Source organism: Vombatus ursinus, unplaced genomic scaffold, assembly GCF_900497805.2.
Source record: "Vombatus ursinus unplaced genomic scaffold, bare-nosed wombat genome assembly UNPS02014838.1, whole genome shotgun sequence".
Lineage (NCBI taxonomy): Eukaryota > Metazoa > Chordata > Mammalia > Diprotodontia > Vombatidae > Vombatus > Vombatus ursinus.
This window is the reverse complement of record NW_020954616.1, coordinates 2,238,109-2,258,795: the sequence shown is the minus strand read 5'-3', so window position 1 is coordinate 2,258,795 and position 20,687 is coordinate 2,238,109. Positions and strand designations below refer to the sequence as shown.

General features: G+C 38.7%; 1 protein-coding gene across 1 annotated transcript in view; it reads left to right on the top strand.

Annotated features, from left to right (window-relative positions):
• The window catches only part of LOC114026419 (interferon-inducible protein AIM2-like), a 53,874-nt gene extending 34,527 nt beyond the window's left edge, over positions 1 to 19,347 (top strand). The window contains exons 3-8 of the mRNA XM_027840112.1: positions 1,138 to 1,412; positions 6,946 to 7,112; positions 7,573 to 7,641; positions 12,390 to 12,794; positions 16,554 to 16,742; positions 19,030 to 19,347. Of these exons, the coding sequence (XP_027695913.1) occupies positions 1,138 to 1,412; positions 6,946 to 7,112; positions 7,573 to 7,641; positions 12,390 to 12,794; positions 16,554 to 16,742; positions 19,030 to 19,053 (1,129 nt within the window). The 3' untranslated portion in view covers positions 19,054 to 19,347. The remainder of the gene's footprint in view (positions 1 to 1,137; positions 1,413 to 6,945; positions 7,113 to 7,572; positions 7,642 to 12,389; positions 12,795 to 16,553; positions 16,743 to 19,029) is intronic.
• Positions 19,348 to 20,687: the final 1,340 nt, after the last annotated feature.

Genomic DNA, 20,687 nt, shown 5'->3' with positions numbered 1-20,687 from the left:
AAGGATTTAGGGTAAAGATAAAGATTTTTGTGTTGGACATGTTGAGTCTGAGATTCCTAAGGGACATACAATTTGAGATGCCCAAAAGGCAGTTGGTGATGTGGGATTGAAACTGAGGAGAAATACTGGGGTTGGATATCTAAAGCTAGGCATTATCTTTGGAGAAATTATAATTGAACCCATGGGATCTGATGAGATCACCAAATGAAATAATATAGAGTTAAAAGAGCAAAGATCCCAAACAAATCTTTAAAGGATATTGCAACTAGTGAGTGTGGCTTGGATAAAAAACTAGAGGAAGAAATTGAGAAGGATCAGTCAGACAAATAGGGTGAGAGCCAAGAGAGAACAGTGTCATGAGGTCTTAGTGGAGAGGTAATCAATAGTGTCACATGCTGTAAAGAGAACAAAAAAGATAAAGATTGAAAAAAGCCCATTGGACTTAGTGATTAATAGCACATTAGTAAATTTGAAAAGAATTTTTTTCAGTTGATTGACCAGGTCAGCAACCATATTACAGAGGGTTGATAAGAGAATAAGAAGAGTGGAATGAATGCACATTGTGTAGGTAGATTTCTGAAGTTTAGTTGAGAAAGACAGGAAAGATATTGGATATTGCATAGCTAGGAGGGATGATATTATCAAGCAAAATTGTTTTTGAGGTTGGAGAAGACATGATTGTGTTTGCAAACACTCTAGAGGAGCCTATAAAAAGAGAAAAAGTGGAAAGGGGGAGGAAGGGTAGAGGAGAGGATGGGGAGAGAAGAGGAAGGGAAGAGAAAGGAGGAAAGGAAAGGGGAAGGGAGGGGAGAGGAGAAATGAATAATAGCAGGGATAATCTGTTGGAGAAGATAAGATGGGATGGGATCAAGTTAGGGTTCATGTAGAGAGACTGGTCTTGGCAAAGAAAGGGGCTACTTCATTATCAGAGACTCAAGAGAAGAAGATATTGGAGGGGGAAGTATCAGAGTGATATGAGATGAGAAGAGAAAAGGTCTACAAAATGGTCTTAATTTGGTCATGAATTACAAGGAGCCATCCTTAGCTGAGAGGGGGAAGAGGGGGTCCTGTGGGATGCTTAAGCAGAAATAAGAAAGTTTGATGACATGACCCTGTCTGTTTTGTTGTCTCCTACAGACTAAATCCAACTGATGTGATGAAGGGTTGTTTTTCGAAAATTGTGCTAGACTCATTTGAAGAGCTAGATCCTGAAGAGTTTAAAAGATGTAAATTCTTTCTAAAGGGTGGAAATCACATAACCAGGAAGCAAGACAAAGCTGATCGAACTGAATTAGCTGACTATATGGTAGAAACATTTGGTGCTCTCTCTGCTCTAAACAAGATCATTAAAGTATTCAAGGTCATGAATCTTAATGAAGTTGCTCAGACCCTTCAAGAAGAAAAAGCCAAAGGTAATGGGGTAGTAGGCCCTTGATTCATTTCAGATTGTACTTCTCTTCAAAGTGAGAGGCAGCATAGTCCTGTGGAAAAAAATATTGGACTGAAAGTCAGGAGATCTGTTTCTGAGTCCCATTTCTCTGCTTACTGTGACCTTGATCAAGTCATTTCCCTCTTGTCTACAAGATGTGAGATCGGTGCTTGATGACTCTTCAAGGTCTTTTTTACCTCCAGCACTCTTTGATTCTTTTTTTTTTTTTGGAAGTCTCAGCAGCTGCCAAATCCTCACTAGGAAGGGTCAAGTTCTCACACATGGCCACAAGATGGCAGTAACTACACACAGTAGCCCAGAAGATAGGAGACTCTGAGAATCTGGTACACTTTCCCCAGAACCTAGGAAAATCCAAATATTCCAGAGTGCTGGATCTGAATTGGATCTCACTTAGTCTAGCTTCCTCAGTTTTTGGATGAACAAACAGGACTGTATGTAGGAAATGACCTGCTTAAAGTCACAGTGAAAGTAAGTAACAGCGGTCGACTCAAAGCCAGGTCTTTTGACTCATTCCACAACACTGTACTGGCAAAGAAAAAATTGGCAAGCTTAGGCAGGAGTCACTTAGGAATGAAAGAAAAAGCTGATGCAATCTTTATTCTGAATAAGACCATCACCTGACTCTCCTTTTCTTGCTGTTCTCAAGTTACATGAAGCCCTCAAATAGTCCTGGGCTGTATCAAACTCAGAAAACAACACACATTAAGTCCCTTGTAGTCTCATAATGATGATGATGATGATATTAACGTGATTTTACATTACATTATAATATATTATGTTGTTACATTATATTACATAATTATACCATAGTATACAATTGTAGATAACATATTATTATATTATGTAATATATCATAAGTAATGTTATGCATCATTACACAGTATCTAATATATTATCATAGCTAGCATTTGTATAGCACTTTAAAGTTGCAAAGTACTTTACATACGTGATCTCATCTGAGCCTCACAACAACTCTGGGAGAGAGTTGCTATTATTATCATCCCCATTTGATAGATGAGAAAACTGAAGCTAAGAGAAGTTAAGTGATTTGTAAAGGGTCATACTGATAGGAAGTATAGGGAGCAGGATTTGAACTCAAGTCTTCCTGACTCCAAGTGTAACACATTGTTCCACCTAGCTGCCCTTTCTAGGAGTGTTATTTCTGATCTATGAATTTGGGAAATTATCCATACCAGAAACTGGCTTATGGGTGCAAATTCTGGACAAATGATAGGAGAGCTAGTTCTTAGAATCCAGGTAGCAAAAGGATCTGAAGAGATAGGCTTCAAGGGCCGAGAATTAAAACTCCTACTACTCTAAATGCATCTGACACAAGATGTAGATACAAGTAGGAAATAGGTAATCCAGAGAGTGGTTAGCTAGGCAAAGCCCCTCCCACAGTACCTCCTTGACTAACTGTCATTGTGATCAGCGGTGAGGTATTGCAACAGATAGAGCACTGGACTTGGAACCAGAAAGACCTAAGTTGAAATCCAGCTTCTGATACTTAGTAGCTGTGTGACTTTGGGCAAGTCACTTATTGTGTCTATTGGTTCCAATATTAATGCAGTCACTACTACCCTGTTCTGTTTCTTGTCACCAGAACAAAATTCAGAATATATCTCTATTACAAAATTGAATCTCTATCACCAAATCCTGGGAATGGGAGTTCATGGTTCCCTTTGTCTTGGTCTAAATCCCTGATTCTTCCCTGACATCACTAAACAGATAGTCTGTTTAAACAACCACAGCATGGCATACGGTTCTGGTTACCAAATCTCACAACACAGCAGGACTAGTGCTCACAAAATCACCTGTAGAAGGGACCTTAAAGATTAGGTTTAATTCCATCAATTACCAGAGAAAGAAACTGAGGGTCAGATGAGATGACTTGGTTAATGTCATGGGACTAAAAGCCAGGTCTCCAGACTCAGTACAATTTTCTTTGAATTTTGTTGTTGTTGGTCAGTTGCTTTCAGTTGTTTCTTTGTGACCCTATTTGAGGTTTTCTTGGCAAAGATACAAGAGTGGTTTACCATTTCCTTCTCCAGTTCATTTTACAGATGAGAAATTGAGGCAAACAGGGTTAAGTGACTTGCCCAGGGTCACATAGCTAGTAAGTGTCTGATGTCAGATTTGAACTCAGGTCCTCATGACTCCATGCCTGGTATTCTATCCACTGTAACACTTAGCTGTCCCAACTTTATCATTTTTTTCACTTTTTCTTTGCACTATTATCTTAGGTATAACAGAACTGATAAAGGGAATCTTATGCTTGAAGATAGAATAAAATAAATCTGGATTCCTCAGTCTGGATTGAGGAAGCCTGAGGAAGGATATAGTCAAAGACGATGAAATACGGAAGGGTGTCGATAGGATAAATATATACTTGTTCTCTATATCCTAGCCACTAGACCAGGCTTGGAGTGGAGGTCAAGTCTGAAAGAATTAATTTAAGAACAAATCAATGAATTTTCACTTTTTTATCACAGATAATAAACTTATAAGACTCATTATCTGAATGGGTTTAAGTTAATTAATGGATGACTGATCCCTATTAAGTCATTAAGGAAAATATGGGCTAGTTGTAACATGGGATGAAGAGCTAAAAACAGCCTTACAAGTCATCTAGTTTGGGGCAGCTAGGTGGTGCAGTGGATGGAGCTCCAGTCTTGGAGTCAGAAGGACCTGAGTTCAAATCTGGTCTTACTAGCTATCTGACCTTGGGCAAGTCACTCAACCGCAATTACCTCACTAAAAAAAGGGCAAAAAAAAGTCATCTAGTCAATTCACTTATTTTATGGATGAAAAGAACAACAACAATTTAAAAAAGAAAGAAACCCAGAGAAAAGACATGACTTGCCCAAAATTCCATAGGTAGTAAGTAGCAGAGCCAGGAAAAGAACCCAGACACTTTGACTTCAAATTCAGTGTTCTTTCATAAAATAATTATAGCTAGCATTTACATATTGTCTTAGTAAATCACTTTTCATGTATTGTCTCATTGATGCTCACATCAACCCTGAAAGGTATGAGCTATTATTTCACTATTTTACAGATAAGAAAACTGAGGCTAAAAAGACTTTCCCAAGATTTCACAAGTAAATATCTGAGGCAGGAAGTGAACTCAGATCCTACTGGGTCCAGAGTTCTATCCATTGCACCACCTAGCTATACATGGGAGTATACTGCTAATCTTGTTTTAAGAAAATAAAATAGCCAGCATCATGGAGGAAAACCACAAAACATTATTTGCACTGTCACAGACAAACCCTGGGCTAAATGGACCGTTGATCTTATCTAGGAAGATAATTCTGCTCATCTAGAATCCAAAGACTATCTATCCTTCATTTTTCCCTGAAACACAACTAGTGGGGCCAAACCAACATGATGAAGAAGAGGCAGGCACTCTCCTGGACTCTTCCTAAAACCTCTGCAAACAACTTTAAATAATGCCTCAAAACGAATTCTGAAATGGCAGAACCCACAAGTATAGGGTGAAACAATTTTCCAGCCCAAGACAATTTAGAAGGTCTACAGGAAAGGTCTGTTGTATACAGATGAGAGTAAAGCATGGTTCAGTGTCCTAGCAAAACAGCAGTAGGCCATGGGGGCAATTGAATCAATGACTGCAGTGGTAGTTTCCAGACCTCTCAGCCCACAAATGATAAGGGGATTAGACAATTGGTCAGAAGGAGATTACAGGGGTTCTTTGCTGGCACCAGGGGTAGTACTCTGTTGCATAGATCTATGTCAAAGTCCTGGATCTCGGTCCCAGGGTAAGGAAGAGCACTAGCACACCAGAGCTTGTGACCACAAGAAAGCTGGGACCCTGGTCACAATTCCAGGACAAAAAATAGTGCTTGTGGTAACTCACAGACCAGGAGAGTAGTAAACACACCTCTCCCTAGATCATACAACCTTGGAAGAACCAAAAACTCATAGGTCCCCAGAATTATCTCTGAAAACAGCTTGCACAAAAAAATCTGAAGCTTGGGACAGTGCCCTCTCCATTCTGGAAGCAGTGTGTAGAGTTAAAAGTCAATAAATAGGCTGGAAAAAATAAGCAAACAGCAGAAAAAGATCACGACTATAGAAATTTACTATGGTGACAGGGAAGATCAAAACACAAACTCAGAAGACAACAAAGTCAAAACTCCTACATTCAAAGCCTCAAAAAAAACATGAATTGGCCTCAGGAAATGGAAGAGTTCAAGAAAGATTTTAAAAATCAAGTAGGAGAGGTAGTGGAAAAATTAGGAAGAGAAATGAGAGTGCTTCAAGAAAGTCATGGGAAAAGAGTCAACAGCTTGGTAAAGGAGGCACAAAAAATACTGAAGAAAATAACACCTTTAAAAATAGAATAGGCCAAATGGTAAAAGAGGCACAAAAATCCAATGAGAAGAAGAATGCCATGAAAAGCAAAATGTAAAACGGGGATATTAACTCCCAGGGTTGTTCTGAGGATCAAATGAGAATATCTGTAAAGCACTTAGCACAGTATCTATCTATATAACTGCTAGCAATTATTATTATGAGTTCCAGCTCACCTAATTTTCCTGAATGGGAGGCAGCTGTGTTAAGACTTGCAGCACACTTGGGTATAAGTAGTCAAAAACATGGGCAGGAATTTCTGAAGGCTAGACTACAAAGCTACCACATCAATTGTATATTGACATGGCATGTTGTAAAGGTGAGTCTATATTTGAAGGTCAGGGCACATGGGGGAGCTAAATGGCATAGTGGATGGAGTACTTTCCATGAGGTCAGAAAGATCTGAGTTCAAATCTACTTCTGACATTTATTGGCTCTCCGACCTTGCATAAGTCACTAGACATACCTCAGCCTATTTCACTATATGTAAAATAGAGGTAATGGCATCAATCTCATTGGATTATTGTGAGGATCAAATGAGATTATACATGTAAAGTGCTTTGAAAATCTTGAAGCATTGTCAATGTTAGTTACTTATATATAATATATGCATATACATATATATATATACATATATATGACAGAATAATGTAATGGAAAGAGCACTGAACTAGTGCATCAGAATACCTGGAACTTGGGGCAACTAGGTGGCACAGTGGATAGAGCACCAGTCCAGGATTCAGGAGGACTTGAGTTCAAATCTGGCCTCAGACACATAATACTTAATAGTTATGTAACCCTAGGCAAGTCACTTAACCCCCATTGCCCAAAAAAAAGAGAATACCTGGAACTCAGCTTTGCTATTTATTCTATACCCTTGAGCAAATAAGGTTGCCTCTTTTAGCCTCAGTATTCTCCTCTGTAAAATGGGAATAATAATATCTTTCTTGCCTAATAGAGTTGTGATAAGAATAAAATGAGATAGTGCCTATAGACCACTCTGTAACTATAAGCACCACAGAAGAAAATTACTTTTGAGAGAATAGGATGTTGAAAATTCCTCACCTGTCCAGGAAGGACTTTTTTCAGTGAACCTATCATTTTCCTTGTTCTCAAACCAGTTGAGAAGAAATACAATAAGAAAAAAGAGAAGAAACCAGTGACAAGAAACAATCAGGCTCAAATGAGAAGATCAGCTTCTAATGGCAACAACACTGGTAACCCTCAGCTGACCAAGAAAGATAACCTGAAACCCACCAATGAGTCAAAGAAGAATCATGTTGCTAAGGTAGGTAGGAGCCAGACCATAAGGCGATCTTCAGTCAGTAGACAAGACAGTTGTCTCTGCTGTGATTCTCCTATCACTGTCCATACTAAGGTCTTTTCTTCAGTAACCTCTCAATATACAAATGAAAGGTAGTAGGAGGATTGAGAGACAGGGATATTGGGATGGGGAGGTAGAGATGATTAGGTATTATAGAAATAACCAACTATATCACTCATCAATTCCAAAGCTCCTTCTCTTCACTAATGATAACAATTCCTATACTGAAACCCCCTGAAGTCAGAGAGATGGACCATGTGACTTCTTAAACTGATGATCTGTGGGAAATCATTTTGTAGCCTCTTGGGGATCTCCCTTTCCTCAATTACTATAATCGGACTGTTCAGCCTCTAAGATCTCTTCCAAGTCTAAGTCTATGATCTTAAGATCTTCACTCTGCAACCACAACAAACTTTTTTTCCAGAAACGAAAAGCAACAACTGAAGAGAAGCAAGAAAGTAAGAAAATGAAGACATCCCAGGAATCCTTTCAGGTATAATAAATATTGGGAAGTGAACTACTGGTTAAAGTAAAGATTTTTGATTTAAAAAATTATATGGATTTTTGGACCAGGGTGTGTGTATGTGTGTTTGTGTGTGTGTGTATACATATACATACACACATAAATACATGTATACATATATGTATGTATGCATGTATATATACATACACATATATACATATATGTATGCGTGTATACATACACACATATAAAACATATATATAATATGTAACATAAAATATAACATAATGCCTTGACCACTTAAGAAGTATCTGTTGAATTTAATTGAATTGAGGAGGAAAAGAGAAAATTTTCTAGAGAACAATATAAATATATAGGGGACTCACTGATCAACAGAGATTTTTTTTCAATTTTTTTTTCAAATGTATGAATGAATAAAGCAAGTAATAGAAGCAAGTTACAAAAGCATAGCCCAGTACTATGAAAATAGAGTTTGGAATACTAAAACTTAGAATGAATTAAAACTTAGGAAGAATCCTAAGGATAAGAAAAAGGAGTGGCTTTGTGATTTTTTAGAAATGTTGGGGGAAAGAGGAGGTTCATAAAAAAGACATAACTGCTACTTTGGGCAGATGAGAGGATGATAACTGACAAAGGAGAAAAGACTGAACTATTAAATTCTTACTTTACCCTTTTTCTCTGCCAAGGAAAATAATTACAGAATAATAGAATTTTAGAGTTGAAAAATGCCTTAACAACCATCAGATCCAACCTCAACCTGAAAAGCAATCCCAACTCCAATATACCCAAGACAATTAATTATCCTTCCAGCCTTTGCTTAAGGACTTCCATTGAGGGAAAGACCTGCTAAATTTAAGGATACAGTCTTGGCACTGGGAAGTTTAGAACTGAAATGACTAACAGGGAGATGAAAATCAAAATAAGCCAGCAAATAGTTTCCCTTGAGGAGATCAACTTACCAGGCACAGAAGAACTGTGTATTCAGGCTACTGAATGAACTGCTAGATATGATTACCAAGCTATTGTCAGTAGAACTGGAGAGGTACAAGAGTAGAAGAGGGAAATGCCCTAAGTTCTTAAGAAGAGAAACAGTAGAGTCTGCAAACTAGAGGCCAGGAAGCTTGACTTTGATTCTATTTATAAAATGACAGTCTTGTTGATGCTCTTATAGCTTTTTTTTTAATGCCACTCTCTCTTTCCACTGACATTTTCCCCTTCCATCAAAACAGAGCCCTACCTTATAAGAGATAAATATGGTCTAGCAAAACAAAACAACACATTGGTCATATGTGTGTGTTGATGGTAAGAAGGCTTGCTTCCCTGACAATGGTAGTGTTGAGGTAAGATTTGAAAGAGTGGTTTGAGTGTGAAAGAATTCACGTGGGCATTCTCTTTAAGCCATGGGGAGCCATATTAATGTGAAAGCACACAGACCTTTAATGTAGTCATAGAGCTGAATGAAAGGTAGTGCTATTTGGGAGGGACTAGACGTATATAGATAGAAAGCTATACAGCTTGTAGATGTTCAGGATGATGTAGTTTTAGGGTGTTATGGTGATTAAAGATTAAGGATAGAATAGGGAGGACACAGGATAAAGATTAAGGACAAGGGGAACACAGGATAAGGGAGACAAAAACAATTATTTTGGTACAAGTTAAGGAGAAGTTTTATGGTATTTCAAGATAAGGGGAGAAGGATGCTCTCAAGTTACAGAAGCTACAAAATGAGCCTCCCACCCACCCACCCAGCCCTTGCCTCCAGGAAGGGCCTCACAAAGTACTGGAAAAGCAACCCTTACTATATTCTTTTTAACCCCTAGGGTTACCCCTGGGGTACCATTTGCTGTTTACATATCAGTAGGAATGTTTTGGTGGACATGATTCATTGAGAGATCAGTGATTTCCAAGACCCTAAGACCTGAGGGCTCAGCCTTCTCTAAGCACAGTACTCCAAAGATTGTATATAATTTTTTGTCCATTCTTCTCTATTTCAAGATATATCGCCCCATTATATTGGGGCATTATATTGGACCTAGAGTCAAGAAAGACCTGAGTTGAAATCTAGCCTCAGACACTTACTAGTTATGTGATTCTGGGCAAGTCACTTAAACTGTTTGCCTCAGTTTCCTCAACTATAAAAATGGGGATGATAATGACACCTACCACCCAGAATTGTTGTGAGGATAAAATGAGATATTTGTAAAGGGCTTAGCACAGTGCCTGGGACATAATAGACACTTAATAAATATTTGTTCCCTCCCCCAGCCCAGTCCCCTAAGTTCATTTTAACTTCACAGAATCCCAAGATGTTCAGAGTTGGAGGGGATCTTACAGGCCATCTAGCCCAATCTACACCTCAAGTCTTCAGACCTGGGTTCAAATTCTGGCTCTGCCATTTGTTACCTGTGAGATCTTGGGCAAGTCATGTAGATGGACCTCAAGTTTATTATTTATAAATGGGGGATTGATCTAAATGACCTAAATCTGTGATCCTGTGCCTGTGGATATACAAATTTTGTTTAAATCCCCCTAATGAGAGGGAAATCATGTGGGACAGCTGGTTCGACATAGTGATAGCTTTTATTCTTAGGAATTTTTTGCCTTCATTTCTCTCTTCTCCATAAGAACAGCATGGAAGATTTTGTTCAATGCTTTACTAAAATTGCATTACCCTACTAAGGGAATGATAAAAAGTTAATACCAAATTAGCAGAAATAAAACAGTATGAAGGGTTGGAGACAATTTAATTCAATTCAATAGATATTAATTAAGAACTTATTATATGTAAGGCACTATACTAAGTTCTAGGGATACAAATAAGAAAAAGAAAGACAAATCCTACCCTCAAGGAATTTACCATCTAATAAAGGAAAGCAACACACAGAAGGAAGATAGAAGGTGGGGAAAACCAAGGAAGTCTGGTCTCCAGCCTTCTTGTTCATAGGAGTTCAAAACAAACTGAGCTGGAGATTTAGCTGGAGAGTTCAAGTCTAGTCTTCTATAAAGGAAAGCTTTGGGAGTTTAGTACTTCACCCTCTAGCCCTCCACAAAGGACTTGTTCTTATAAAATGATCAATGAGTGAAGGAATCAGGTCAGCAAACTATCTAGAGGACAAGAGATCTATTTCAGGTCTAGGTCAAAACAGATTGTCAGTTACCACCAGAGGAAAAGGCAGATCAAAGGCAAAGTTCAAGAGAAGAGTCTAGTGTCTTTTACGCTAAAGAATGAGCCAGAGTTGCTCCTACCTCCCCATTCTATTTGATGGCCTGCTTCTGTAGAGGGTGCAAGCTTACCTCTATTCTTCTGAAAGGGAAACAACTGTCTTAGGGCCCAAGTTAGAGATATGTGAAATGGTTGTACCTATGGAAGCCTCAGTCTTTCTTTGGCACAAGAGGGTGGAAAATACTGTCATCCTTCTATCTGGCCTTCTGCTTTGCTTGTAAGACTGTTCAAAAGTCTGAAGAGGGAAGGGGATCCAATCCTAATCTTCTGTAACAGTGGTCTCAATACACAATGTCCTAGGGAGGGCTCTGATTACAGAAATAATGGAAAAGGCAGATTTACATATGTCATATTTTCTGCATAGGTATTTCTGTTCTTTGACATTTTCTTGTAAGCTCTTTAAAGGCAGGTAGATATTTCCGTTTTTGATGAGTTCCTCATAGTAGATAAGGTAATCTTATGACCCTCTAAGTGTCAGTGGTCAACCACACAACAGGAGTTTGTTTTGTCCATAGTACACATTATTGTGAACATCCACTAATGTACCACACCAATGCCTCAAAACAATATAATGAACATAAAGCCCTTTAAAAATCTTAAAGAACTGCATAAATAATGACAGACTTTTATATAACAATTTAAAGTTCATGTGACTTACTTCATCTCAATAAATCTTCATAACTCCATAGGGGAGATTTTAAATATATTATTACTCCATTTTACAGATAAGGAAACTGAGGCTCAGAAGGTTAAGTTACTTACCTGCGGCCATACAGCTAGGAAAGAATGGGATTTGAACATAAGTCCTTCTGATACCAAATCCATTATTCTATTCACCTTCAATATCAGTTCAATGGGATGTGGAACTTCTCACAGGCTATATCAGTGGATACCAAATGGGCCAGCAAAGGACTCTATGTCTGTTATCCAAGGAACAGCCTATTCAACTCAGAAAGGCTCATTACCAGGTGATAACTTTTTTCTGCCATAGTACTTTTCTAAGACCATCCACTGAGACACAGAAATTGGGTCTGTGTTAGCAAAGAGAATACTTACCAAAGAAATCACAGATACATAAAGTGTTGAATTAATTCCATCCTACTTGAAAGGGCATGCCATTTGTACTGAGACAGGTTGGAGAAAAACAGACAACCTCAGGTCCTCATGTCACTTCTGTCATTGGCTGATGTCTTGCCTCCATTTTCACGTAGGGGCAAGTCTCATTCAAGGGAAGTATCTGGAATGAGAATGAGTGTAGGAAAACTTTTTTCTGTCCTCCATAATCATAAGAGGATGAAAGAGAGTAGTAAACTATGTAACATGTTCTATCCATATTTTCAAGTGGTTGTAGCATCTACCTGACAGTGATGTCATCTCTATGATGTACAATCTCTCATATTTCACATTATTCTCATTCCAGTTATCTCATGCTCTATAGATGTTGGTTTCTTGGTATTTAACAAAGTGACTGACTCACTCTCTAATCCTACTTGATAGCTCATGTCTTCACTCTGATGTCTTTCACCCTGATCAGAAAACAGAACCAGAAGCTGGAAGAGAAGAGTGTATCCAGACTACATCTATGGTAGTGAAGGTGCTCAAAGTGACCCAGACATTTGAGTATTATACCCTTGAAGAGCAGAAGCAGATGTTTTATGCTACTGTGGCAAATGAGCATGAATTTATCAGAGTGAAGGTTTTCAACATGAGTGTCAAGGAGCACTTCAACAAAAATAAGGTCATTGAGATATCAAAAGGTTATTGGAAAAAAGGTTTCCTGGAAGTAAACAAATGCTCCAAGGTGCAAGATGTGTGTACTAATAAAGAGATCATAGTCCCCAAAAACATCAAAAGAAGAGCAGGTAAAACCACAAAAATCCAAATGCTTCAAAAACAAAAACAAGGAAGCTATGTGGATGGTGTTTATGAGATCAATAAGGTAAGTTCACACTGCTTTATAGAGAGGGGGGAAATCATTTTTCTAAAAACTTGAAATCAAAATACATGACTCCTAAACAAAGCATTGCCAACTGGGTAAACTTTGGGTAAGGTCATGGTGCCCCCAACCTAGATACACATAGAGCATGGATTGGGTATACCAACACACTCAGCCTATATTCTATGTCCATGTATGGCCCCAGTACCAGAAAACCTTGAAGGACAGATTAGTGATCTGCTTAAGATGATTTAGGATCAAAGGTCTAGATTAATCAATCAATAAATCAGCAAGTATTTATTGAATGCCTGCTATGTACCAGGTACTGTGCTGGGTGCTGGGATACAATCCTTTTTTGTTTTCTTCACCAGGAGCTTACACTGAGGTAGACAATGTATCTGGAATAAATTTGAAAAGAATAAACACCAAAAAAATTACAAAGTAGATAAAATGCAAGGTAGTTTGCAATGCAAGGGAGGACACTAGCAGTTCAGGGAATTAAGAAAGGTTTCCTATAGAAGGTAGTACTTGAGTTGTGTTTTATAAGGCAGAAATGAGAAGGGAATTCATTCTTGATGTGGTGAATAGTCAGCAGAAATGCAGGTAGGAGGGACAGGGAGCATTATATGTAAGTAGAACAGAAAGAATTGGCTAGATTGTATAGAGGGATTAGCAAGACAAACATTCAGCATCTCTCCTATCCCAAGGAATTTCTTTACAAATTATTACAAAAGAGATACATTGGGAAACCTCATCATTTTGTGATCTGAAGAGAACCACTCCCACCCATTGTGATCTAGCTGACAAAGGAGTAAATACACTCAACTTTCATTCACTAAGCTCACACATTTTTGATGATTTTTACATCTGTGTGCCCAGCCCCATCTATATCAAATGACTTTTTTATTTCATTTTGAATAGTGGTCTCTAAGGCAATATCTCTTGGTGTGTACTAGCTATAAAAGCTAGGACAGGAAACAGATAAAAAGACTCTTTCCCAGAATCAGACTAGATTCAATAATTAGCTGGGCAAGTCATCAATGGTTCTAGGACTATTTAAAGTTGCTACCTCCTTGGACTTAATTAGTAGAAGACCTTTTAATTGGCTAGGAACCAGATAAATTTTTAACTGAAAAGGACCTTAGAAATTATGTAATCCAAGCCTTGCATCTTACACAATAAATACAGAAATGGAAGCATAAAAAGTATGCAACATTCTCAAAATCACATGGCTAATTACTGGGTTGGTTGGTCTTCACACCCAAGAGTCCATCTCTTACACACTGCTACAATCTCCAACAAATTCCAAGTGTCACAGAATCATAGAATCTTAAAGTTAGAAGGGACTTCAAAGAGTATCTAGTACCCCCTTACCTAAAACACTTCCTTCTCAACTACTTGTCTTCTGATTAAAAACCTCTAGTGAGGTTACTTACTACTTCTTATCACTACTTATAGGGCCATCCTGTCTCATTTTTGAAGTGTTTTAATTTTAAAGCTTTTCATTAAATACTGGTAGGCAATAAAGAAAAGTACTGCCTCCCCAATATACTTACCCATACTCAATTTGTGTTTTTCTTCTGGGATATAGACAGCATGCTAGTTTTGTGTGTAAAATAACTGTGCTCTTATAGTTAGTGTTAAGTACTGATGGTTGATGGGTTAAGCAAGCAACTAGAGTTATTATATTGAAAAGCACATGGCTCAGACAAATAAGACTTCAAAGAAATTCCAATATAGGAAGAGGAAGAAAGGGCAAAGAATTAAGAATTGGGGGGGGGAGTGAGTTAATGGGCAATCTAGAAGTATTTTGTATTTTGCATTATGGTTATCTGTGTATACGTTGCAGCCCCCTACTAGACTATAAGCTCCTTCTTCCACTTTAGCACAGTTACCTACAACTACTATTACTAACAATAAATTAACATTTATATAGTGCTTTAAGGCAATGGTGTCAAACTCAAATAGAAACAGGAGTTGCTAAACTATGCATAAGGATCCCTGCAGCCGTATACTAACTTGGAAAACCATGTATTAACATTAGCTATATTCTATTGTATTTTTTTTCATTTTGTTAAATATTTCCCAATGACATTTATTCTGGTTCAGGCTGCACAGAAAGTGCTGTGTGCCCGCGTGTATGACACCTCTGCTTTAAAAGATTACAAAATACTTTACAGCCTCTCTCCCAATCTCCGGTCTCATATCTTAACTGCCTACTGGACATCTCAAAGTGGATGTCCTATAGACATCTTAAAAATCAACATGTCCAAAACTGAACTCATTATTTCCCCTCTTCCTGATTTTCCTATCATTACCACCATCTTCATTTTCCATATCCAATCTGTTGCCAAATCCTGTCAATTCTACCTTTACTATATTTCTCCCTACCATCCCCCCTTTCTCTCCTCTGCCACTGCCACTACTGCTAGCCTGGCCCAGACCCTCATCCCCTCCTCTTGGAGTTTTAAAAGAGCCTGCTGGTTGGTCTTCCTGTCTCAAGCCTATCTGCACTCTAGTGTCAGACTGAGCTTCCTAAAATGCAAACCTGACCATGTCACTCCTCTCCACTCCCCTCTCCCATTCAATAAATCAAAATAGCTTTCTATCAACTTCAGGATCACATATAAAATCCTGTGTTTGGCATTCAAAGCCTTTATAACCTGGCCCCCTCCTGTCTTTTCAATCTTATTAGAACCCACATACTCTGGGATTTAGTGATACTGAACACTATTTCTCGAACACACCACCATGCTACCTTTTCCTATTCAGGGTATTTTCACTGGCTGCCCCCCAGTGCCTCGAATTCTCTCCTTCCTCATCTTGACCTCCTGGCTATCCTGGCTTCCTTCAAGGTCCAACTAAAGGCCCCCCTTCTTCAAGAAGCCTTTCCTAATCCCCTTTAATGCTAGTGCCATCCCTTTCTTGTTTATCTGCAATTTATCTTGTCTACATCTTGTTTCTTACATAAATGTTTGCATGTTGTCTCCCCTGTTGGACTGTGAGCTCCTTTAGAGCAGGGACTGTTATTTGCCTTTCTTTGTATTCCCAGTGCTTAGCACAATGCCTACCACACAGTGGGTCTTTAATTAATTTGAGTTGACTAACATACATCATTTCATTTGATGCTCATAATAACTTATAACACCTGGGACTATTATCATTTTACAGATGAAGAAACTGTCTCAGAAAGGTTAAATGACTTTACAGGGCATTAAATGTTTATAATTGAATAGTAGGGAGTGATTACTAAGTATTTGTTGGGGAAAAAAAAGACCAGCATAGGTTGCTGAGTCAGAGACTTCTTTAAACTAGACTTAGAATGACATTCTGCCTGACTCAGGATAGGACCTATATTATTTACGATATCATATATTGGGAATCTTTTGACTCAGTGACCAGACTTGGAGAAACATCAGGGAACTGGAGGAAATCCTGGGAAGGCTGACTTCTTAGGTAGCCAGGCGAAAAACAACCTGGGCAGGAAAGGGGCGGGGAGGGCAGTGGTAGGGGGATGAGGGGTGGACTTGACTGATTAAACAGAAGATTTTGGAACGGAGCATCTCTAAAATGTATTTTAAGCTGGAAAAAACTGAATTCTGTATCTACTTTCTGTACCAAAAATTATCAATCTGTATATAGTTTGTACCCTGTCAAGTAAATAGACATTCAACTTCAAGTATCCCCTCCCATCCCTATTCCCCCAGTGCTGTGATATAAAGATGATATTAAGCAGGAGGGAATGTTGATTTTGTTTTGCAGAAAACTGAATCGGAGAAACGTACACTCTTTGAAGTGAAGGACAACACAGGAAAAATTGAAGTGGTAATGTTTGGCAAATGGGCCAAAACAAAGTGTGAGATAGGAGACAAACTTCGACTCATCTGCTTTGAGCTATCTTCTTGGAACGATACACTGCAACTGAAATCTGTAACTCATAGTTACGTCCAGGTAGGAGCTATGCGAGAGGACATTCACTTTCCAACATGCCAAGAAATGTATTTGCTCTGGAAAAAAATTAAATTGGTGTTATTAGGTAATCTATCCAGCAGGTGGTGTCCTGTTCCAAGCAATGCCTCACCACCAGATACTAGGAAATGTCCCACATCCTACTGTAGTTAGACATTTACTGTTGGTGAAATCCTGTCCACACCTTCAAGAGGTAGTAGGCAGTGATGTAATCTCTCTAATCTCTCTCTCTCTCTCTCTCTCTCTCTCTCTCTCTCTCTCTCTCTCTCTCTCTCTCTCTCTCTCTCTCTCTCTCTTTCTGTTTCTCTCAGTCACACACACACACATACACACGCAGAGCTTTTCCTGTATGTCCTTCATCTCTATACTTAACAATGACACTAAGCTATTAACCTAGAGGGATTAAATAGGAACACTAATAAGACACACAGACATCTTAGCCACTCAGGTAAATAATATAGGATCTGAAGTGAGAAAACCTGGGTTCAAATACCAACTGTGCTACTTAATACTTGTTGTGACTTTCAGGCAAGTCATTTGATTTCTCTGGGTTTTGGTTTCCTCATTTATAGAATGGTAATTGGGAGGCATCATATTACAATGGAAAGAACATTGACAATATAGAAAACCTGGGTTTAAATCCTGCCTCTGACCCCTATAATTTATGTAACACCTTGAGATAATCACTCTGACAGGATCTTTTCCAGGGAAGCCTACTTTAACCTCAATCCATGTCATCTATTTCCAGCCTATTTGATCCGGAGACTTCCCCCAAGCCACCACCCACCTCCTGACTTCTGGCTTCTCCAGTGCTCAGGAAGACATTGCAAAACCAGATGTACCTTAAGCTACCAGTTCTTGACTCCTGACCAGACTCCTCAGGCCATTCCTTCTCCTGCTCCTGCCTATTGTGAGGTCACCCTCCTAGGCCTCTCACAGGACAAGAAATCACCACCTGTCCCAAAGTTAGACCTCAAGAGAGGGCATTAAACAATATAATCACCTCCGTCCCTCAACAGAACCCTCTCCAGTTAGTGATACAGTGCCTGGACTCATTCCTCAATGGTTAACATGCCCCCACTCCCTCATATTCTTACCAATTCCAATAAACCTCAGTGGCTCCCTATCACCTCCAAGATCTAACAGAATTTTCTGTTTGGTTTTTAATTCCTCTACAACCTGGGCCCATCCTACCTTTCCAATCTTCTTACATTTTCACCTACAATCCAGAGACATGGACCTTCTTGCTGTTTTTCACATAAGACATTTCATCTCTTGATTCTGTTCCCTTATACTGGCTGTCCTCCATGCCTGGAATATTCTCCCTCTTGGCTTCCTTGGCTTCTTATAAGACTCATCACAAATCCCACTTTCAATAGAAATCTTTTCCCGTTCTCGTCACTCTTTCCCCTCCCCCATACACATATACACACTGCTGTGGCCTCCCTCTGAGATTACTTTCCATTTACACTGTATATGTTAGATACACAGCTTTTTACATGTCACCTTCCCTGTTAGAATACAGTTTTGCCTTTCTTCATTGTCACAATGCCTAGCATTTAATAAGAACTGACTGACTTACAGACCAAAGTTTTTTGGGCCTCCATTTTTTCATCTCCTAAAGTGGGAGAATTAAACAAGATGGCATCTGAGGTTTCTTCTAGCTCTGTATCTTTGATCCATGGGACATTTAAGATCCTTTCCAGCTGTAAATCTATGAGCCTAGGGTGGCTAGACCCACTCCAGTGCTTATGACAAGATGAGTTCCTGTTTGTCTTCCTTTCACCTTTAGTGTTTTAATTAAGAATTCTTCCCTCAAAATCTCAGCATTAGCTGTACCAACTCCCTGTGTTCTCCAGTTAAGTCCCTTTATCCCCTTTAAGGGAACCTCTCTCCATGTGTATCAGTTCTAAATAGCAGAATGCATTATGCCAGGTCTCCAATCAGGGAAGAGTGACCAAAGAGAGTGTAAGATATTCAAACAGGCAATGGAAAGGACAATATAAAGAAAGCACAAGAAGAAAAGAAAGGCCTTAGTACTACCTGTATCTTAAACTATGGATTTAGATTTGGAAGGGACTTTAGAGGTCAACTAGTCCTACTCCATCATTTTACAGATAACGAAATGGAGGTCCAGAGAGGTTAGGGGTTTTGCTGAAGGCCTCTCAGGTACAAAGGAGCAGAGTCAGATTAGAAACTCAATCTTCTGGTTCAAAATCTGTTACTCTTGACACTCACCAGATGGATGGGTTTCTCTTTCTCCTTACAGGTCATCAAGTCTAAGAAAAATTAGAAAGACAGGTCAAGAGAGACCAACTTGCCCCTCTTCTGACAACTGGACCTTTCAGATGGTATCAGATGCTATTGCTGCAAACACCAGAGCTCAGTAAATATTTTTTAATAACATGCTGAGTGTGAAACATGGGGCAGGGCCCCAGTTTGGTCCTACTTCCATTGCTTAATTAGTTGTGTGACCTTGCACAAGTTATATTGCTTTTAATATCAGAGGTTTTTTTAGTTAATTTTTTTTTCAAATGATAAACACTTATTTTCTCTGCCTCCCATTGCCCTCCCTCCCCCACATTGAGAAGGAAAAAAAAGAAAAATAAAATCCTTGTCACAAATATGCAAAGTCAAGCAAAACAAATTTACTCTTTGGCCATGTCCAAAAATGTATGTTTCATTCTGTAACTTGAGTCCATCACCTCTCTGTCAGGAGGTGGGCAGCATCCTTCATCATGAATGTTATGGAATTGTGGTTAGTCATTGCATTGATCAGAGTTATTAAATCTTTCAAAGCTATTGATTATCTCAAATGTTGTTGTTATTGTATAAATAGTTCTCTTAGTTCTTTCCACTTAGTTCTGCATCAGTTCATACAAATCTTTCCAGGTTTCTTGGAAATTGTTCCTTTTGTCATTTATTATAGCACAACTGATATAAGTTCCAAATGGATATATGACAGATATAAAAGATCACATCATGAACAAATTAGAGGAGCAAAGAAGAATTTACCTTTCAAATTTACTAACAGGGGAAACATTTGTGATCAAGCTAGGGAGAAAGAGGATAAGAAGATAAAATGAACAATTCTGATTTCATAAAGTTTTCAAATATCATTTTTTTTCTTATCTAGAATGGGGAGGGTGAAGAGGGAGTCTTCTGCAGGCTAAACACCTGCAGTTTTGTAAACCAATCCTCACACTGCTTGGTGTCCAGTCCTCTCATACATTTGGTCATCCTCTTTTCTAAGATTAATAATAATAATAACAGCAAAAACACTTGATATTTATATAGTGCTTTGAGGTTTACAAAGCACTTTACAGACATTATCTCATTTGAGTTGCACAACCACTCAGTGAAGCAGGTACTGTTACAGTATTGCTATCCACCATATTTTATAGGTGAGGAAACAGAGACATATATTGCTAGGTTGTTGTGAGGAAACCTCTTTATTAGTTGTAATGCCGTAGAGATATGTTACCTATAGTGACTCTTATCCCAGTCCCAATAGCTCCTAACCCTTTATGGTCATTCTACAGTTTTCATGTTTCAGGTTCTGCACAGAAGTCCAGCATAGTGCCCTCAGGCAATCCCACTCACTAGATGGCACAAGAAGAGCAGTAGCAATCCATTTGGGAAACCTGCACCAGGCAAAGGACTTAGAATTGTAGATTTAGCACTAAAAAGTACCTCAGAAGCCATCTAATCACTCTACAAATAAGGATCTGCCCAAAGTTGTAGAGTAGCAAAGCAGGCATTTCAGCCTCAGACTAAGTCAATAATGAATTTACTATTTATTAAGTTCCAGGCACTGGGCTAAGAGTTTTATAAATATTTCATTTGATCCTCATACCAGCCTTGGGAGGTAGGTGCTATTATTCTCCCCATTTCATAGTTAAGGAAACTGAGGCAGACAGAAACGAA